The sequence below is a fragment of the Condylura cristata genome, unplaced genomic scaffold (assembly GCF_000260355.1).
Source record: "Condylura cristata isolate star-nosed mole 26May11 unplaced genomic scaffold, ConCri1.0 scaffold00015, whole genome shotgun sequence".
NCBI classification, from domain to species: Eukaryota; Metazoa; Chordata; class Mammalia; order Eulipotyphla; family Talpidae; genus Condylura; species Condylura cristata.
Genome location: NW_004567116.1, coordinates 5,880,405 through 5,886,404, shown reverse-complemented (window position 1 = coordinate 5,886,404; position 6,000 = coordinate 5,880,405). Strand labels below are relative to the sequence as shown.

Here is a 6,000-nt window from a genome sequence, read left to right as displayed (position 1 = left end):
GTGCTTTAACCCGCTGCTCCACCAGGGAGGGCCCCACTTTCCCAGGGTTTTAATCATGTGGGAGCCTGCCACCGAGAGCCGGAGGTGGGCCTCGGGAGAGACAGAAAGGCAAACTGCAGAGTGTCCCATGAAGAAGGGTTGGAGAAGTTAAGGTGGAGAAATTGAGGCTCTCAGGAAAATGCTAGCAAGATCTGTCTGGCCTGAGCTGTCATAAAAGAGGCGACCCGCAGGCTCTATAGCATGCAGAAACAACTTGAGCTGGGAGAGAGACAGCGGCTCCATCACTTCCCCCAGGCGGACTCCTGCCCTTTCTGCAATCAGCAGGGAGGGGGCCTGGTGGCAGGGGGAGCAGAGCGGCAGGGAGTTCGCAGTGCTACAGCTAAGCAGGGGCAGTGCTCAGGGCCCGGGCGAGGGAGAGCACCCTCGGGTGGTGGCCTGCCCCGGCCGTGCTTGGGGCAGGCTTTCAGCTGTGCCTTGCTTTCTGGGTTCCTGTCCCAGCTGGGTTCTCTAGGCTTCCATTTTACGAGCTACCAGATTCCTTTCTAGCAAATTCCTTTTCTGCTTAGGTTAAGAACTCTAACTTGAAGAGCGGCCTTGACGTCTTTATTCCTCAGGCTGTAGACCAGGGGGTTCAGCATGGGGATCACGATGGTGTAGAACACAGAGAGGATCTTGTTGTAGGCTGCGGCGTTCTCAGGGTTGGGCTGGACATAGACCAGGAACACGGAGCCGTAGAAGAGGCAGAGGGCAGTGAGGTGGGAGGCACAGGTGGAGAAGGCCTTGCGTCGGGCCTCCAGGGACCTCATCCTGTAGATGGTGACCAGGATGTAGGTGTAAGAGACCAGGATGGCGGACACAGTGGGCACCGTGACCAGGGCTGAGAAGGACAGCAGGATGATGTTGGCCACTCTGGTGTCTGCGCAGGCCAGCTGCAGCACGGGCAGGATGTCACAGAAGTAGTGGTCGATGATGTTGGGACCACAGAAGGGCAAGATGAACACGTTTCCTGTCTGCACAGCTGAAATGAACACCCCCCCTGCATAGGTGACCACCGCCAGCTGGACACACAAGGACTTGGACATGATGGTGTGGTAGAGGAGGGGGTGGCAGATGGCCACGAATCGGTCATAGGCCATGATGGCCAGGAGCAGACACTCCCCGGTGCCATGGAAGATCATCAGGGCCATCTGGACCACGCAGCCTTCAAAGGAGATGGACTGGTCAGCAATGAGGAAGCTGATTAGTAGCCTGGGGGTGAAGACGGAGGAATTGCAGATGTCGAGGAAGGAGAGCACGCTGAGAAGGAAGTACATGGGGGTGTGCAGGGGGGAGCTGGTGCGGATCAGGTCGATCATGCCCAGGTTGCCCACCAGGGTCACGGTGTAGATCAGCAGGAAGACGGCAAAGAGCAGCTGCTTCTGCTCTTCTTGGTCCGTGAGACCCAGCAGGATGAACCTGGTCACAGTGGTGAGATTCCGCCCCAGGGACGTCCCCCTGGGCGTTTCCACATGGGGGTGGGCATCGGTGGAGAAATGTGAATGTTAAATTCTCAACAAAGGGGTAGCCCTGAATATTCTCCATGACTGGAAAGCTGTTCCCCAAAGCCCTCGTTCACCCCGTCTTGTAACACCATCCCTCAGAAGAGTGTAAAGGCTCTAGCATTGGCCGTGGCCTCCCTGACACCCCTCCACGCTACCCTGCTCTCAAGCAATTGTGCACAACTTACTTCAACACACACTGTGTTTTGCAATATGCCTATGACTGGCCACGTTGATATTTCCTTCTGGGCATGTCCTTGGGTGTCTCCAGACCCAGCTAAGACCTGGCTCCTACCCCCCCTCTTGAGCTGCATAGCTATTTCTTTAGCTGAATTCATGGCACTATATTTTAACATAATGAAATCCCCGTTCCTCTTTCCTTCTGGAGTTTCTTACTCTTATGGTGAGGGGCAGTAAGATACTTACCTAGTGTCTCAATAATTTGTGCCCTGGCATCTACCACGGGGCCTGGTGTCAATGACCGAATGGGAATTCATGCTTACTTACAGGAGACCCTCTCCCTCACTCGGGTCATGGCAACTCAAGCCATCCAGCCAATGCTTTCGAGTCACTTGGGGCACTTTTCTCTCACTTTGCAGTAAATCTTATCAGCTCCACCTTGGAAATAGGCCGAGTTCCTGCCCCTTCTTTGCAAGACACCAGTATGTCTGCTTGGACTACTGTAGTTACTCTTCACTGGTGTCACTGCCCGTGACAAGCGGCGGCCAAGTCAGCGCCTTCACGTGGCCCACGCAGGCCCACTCTGCTGGCCACTGCTCTGTGTCCCCTGTACCTGGTGTCCTGTGTTCTCCTCTTCTCACTCTTACAAGTGACACCTGCCTCCTCACTCTTGTGCACGCACTGTCTCCTCTCCTGGGAACACTCCTGCTCTAATATTCATGGTTTCTTTAGCCTCACCTCCTATAAAGGGAGGTGCTTGTGAGCCCCCCTTCAGCATCCCACTTGCAACTAAATCTGCTCCTAGCCCAGTTCTCCCTGGCCCTCTTCTTGGATTAGTGTTTTCCCTCATAACACTCACTCGCTTCTGACTCTATGGATGCATTACGTTCATTGTAACTGCCTACAAACCACGCTTACATTATTTGTGGGAATTTAATCCTCCTGTTACGATGCAAGAAACATGAAGCCAAACATTGTTGTCAGTTGTCCATTGCTGTGTCTGCAGTGCTGGCATGTAGTCAGGCTTCAGTCAACCATTGTGGAAAGCTACAAAGAAGATACAGGGTCATGGGTCACTTCTGGACAAATCAGGTCACAAAGAGAACAGTTACTAGTCAAGATGGGTGAGTTTAGAATTCCTCTTGCCCGAATCAAATGATAAAAATTGGGAATGATTGTGATGAGAACTGGATAAGCATGAAAAGAAGATGTACAGGGTGTGTGAAAACAGGTTCCTGAAGCTGGGACCTGTAGTGTCATGTTGTCATAGCAGCAGAAGGTGTCTGGGGGGCACCAGCTGGTTGACATGCAGGGGATGAACCCTCCAGAGGGGAGCAGCCAGGTCCCCGCTTAGTCTCCAAGTTTTACCTGACATTCCTGACTCCACAGTCTTCATTAGCTTCAGTGTGTGTTGTGCCTATACGGATAATTTTGTGTAAGATCTATACTATGAGCGTGAATGCGTATTAGAACACACACACATTGAATATGCATACTGTTGAAGGTGCTGAAGCATTTGATGATCTACTTAATTTGTCTTGAAATATGGAGGATGAATAGTGAAACTGAATTAACTGAATTTGTGTTTGATTTGATCCTGCTAAAATGCAGAACCTTTGATTAAATATATAATTTTATTCGGTAACTTTGAGTTGTTTAAATGCTTATGAAAGCTTTTGAAGGGCTTGGGAAACCAGGTGCATTCCATTTGTGATCATCACTTAAAAAGTTGAAGAACATTCAGTTAATTAAGTGTATACATAGTGTTTAAATGTTTAGCGCAAAGCTGGGGGGCAGACTCACCCCTTCCAGAAACAACTAAACTGTCTGAAACAACGCAAAAACAAGAAAAAAAACAGCCGAGGGAAAAGTGGATGACCGCAACATGCCCCAGGAGCAAAGATCAGGCCCAACAAGGGGTCAGAGAGACTTGAAGCGACCTTTGTTTAGCGTCAGAGGGGCCAAAGCCTTCCACGAGGAGAGATGCTGCCGTGCTGCAGCGCCCCCTACAAGTTACTGATGCGGCGTGACTCGAGGCTCCTGAGACCTGACAGGGTGTTGGCTGAGTGGGTGCGTGAGTAGGCAGCCAGGCCAGAGGGGGCGCTGTTGCAAAGCTGCAGGGGTGTTTTGCTGAGCAAGGTGTGAGCCTGAGGCTCTTAATATGGGATAGTTGGCACCAGGAATGGGCAGGGAGAAGCAGGTCAGCACCCCTGGGTCTCCTTATAAAAGCGCTCTTCTTGAAGGCCAGCCTATGATATGCAGAACACCACCATTACCCTCGCCCTGAGGCTGAAGCCGAAACAAAGGAATGCTTGAACAAACTAGAGCTTACAGGTCCAAAGATAACAGGAGCAAACATCCCGGATAAGGCTGCAGGGAAAACAGCAACTCAGGGCCTGGGGCCTCCTATCAACTGCAAGCCCTGCTCAGTTAACCGTGCCCAGCTTAGAAATACCTGGAAATACAAACTCTTAACACATATATTAAATAGTAGCCTAGAATGGGGGTGCACAGGAGACCGCATGACATGAAGACCCAGGAGGGGCTGGCTGTGGCGCTCACCACACTCTGGACCCGCGCAGTAGGAAGTTTGGATTCCGAGGACATCCATCGGGTGTGGGGCGGGGCCACGTGGGCTCCCAGGCGTGGATGTTTAAGATTTGGTGCTGGCCGAGTCACAAAGAAACTGAGTCCTGGGGAGTATAAGGGACAAGGACTTCTGGGAGTGGGTGGGGGGCTGAAATGAAATAACAGAGAAGCTCTGAGAAGTAGGAGGTGTAGACAGTAATCCTGGCGGTTGTGCAGTGAGCGAGGAAGCTGGTATTTGCTAAGCCGCACCTGCGTGCTGTTCTACAGCTCTTCCCACCTTGACCACAGCAGTCTAGGGAGCCTCCCTGGGGGTCACGCCTGGATGAACTGGGTGACCCCATGGAGAGCTAGACGCATAACCCCCTCATTAGCGCCCCAGATCACAGCCGTAGGAAAGAAAACATGACCCAAAACAGAAATTTCTTCATGAGAACCAAGAGGTAAAACAAGGAAATGAGGGATGTACAATAAGCCCCCACAGTTCCCCCAAATGAGAGGGCCCAATCAGAAGTAACTCGGGAGAATGACGAGCCTGAGAGCCTTAGAAACCGTCTTAGGGGAGCCTGTTCCCCCACCTGCAGCTGCTTTCATAGCTGTTCAGCCGCCAGATGTAGAAGGCAGGGTGTTCCCCCTTTTCTCAGCCTCCCAGGTTGACCCAGGGGTGCAGAATTTCCTCCACTTGCCAAGAAGCCAGTGTGGCATTTCTCGTTCTCTGCTGCAAGTCTCAGACCCCACAGTGGAAATCGGGGCCCCTGCCCCCAGGTCTTCCAGACTCAAGGTGCACACTTGCAGGGGTCCACAGTGGCCACGCGAGGCACTGCTCTCTGTCACCTGTCACCCAGGGAATTCTGCTGGGCCTCCGGAGGATTTTGAAAAGGCTGTGGAAGGACTCCATTTCATGGGAGGTAGGCCGAGAAAGAACAAGAGGATTATGTTTCCATTCTAGCTTTCTTTTCTAATGTTTCTGGGGTCTGTGCTTCTGTGTTGCAAACTCAGAAGGGACAACAGAAACTTCCCCTGGTTCCAGTCACCCAGCTCTTTCCAGGAGTAACCACTTAGTTCCTTGGGCTTCTTTCTTTGTTTACTTATTCCGCATGCAAGTAATATATGTACAGCTCTGTTTGCTTTTCTTGAGCGATATAAATGGAAGCAAAAGGCATCCATTGTTCTGCTCCTCAACATTTGAAAACAATTTAGCAGCTTATCTGTGGGAACTTTCCATGTTAGTCATTAATAAGTGTGGCCCATTTTCCCCCAAAGGCTGCACTGTTGTTTGGTGGAAGTCAGGGTTCAGTAGTCTCCCAAGGAGAGATGTTTAAGTTGTTGCCACTCTTTTACAATCACCAACAAAATATCTTAGAGCAGTTTAGGATTGAAGAAGTCTGGTTGGAATCTGGGGGGAGACCCCCAGCGCCCTCTGCCTCCGGCCACTGGCCTTCCAGGTGAGACCCACATACCTGCAGCATCGGCAGGTGGGTTCCCCTGGGAGGTGGGTTCCCCTGGGACCCGGGTCTTCTACTGACTCAAAGCTGCCGTTTAACAAGATCTGCAGCTGATTTTTATTCTGATTTGAATTTGGAACACGCTGACCACAGCCTGAGTGCATTTAGCTTCTGTGCCAGCTGGATGCGGGCTGAAACTGGGAGGCTCTGGTCCCTGTTTGCAAAATGCTCTAGCAGGAACCTCTGTGTCC

General features: G+C 51.6%; 1 protein-coding gene across 1 annotated transcript in view; it reads right to left on the bottom strand.

Moving 5' to 3' along the window:
• Window positions 1-6,000, bottom strand: part of LOC101627172 (olfactory receptor 1052-like) — a 35,151-nt gene that overhangs the window by 1,699 nt on the left and 27,452 nt on the right. Inside the window, exon 2 of the mRNA XM_004683458.1 lies at window positions 582-1,494. Within this exon, the coding sequence (XP_004683515.1) occupies window positions 582-1,494 (913 nt within the window). The remainder of the gene's footprint in view (window positions 1-581; window positions 1,495-6,000) is intronic.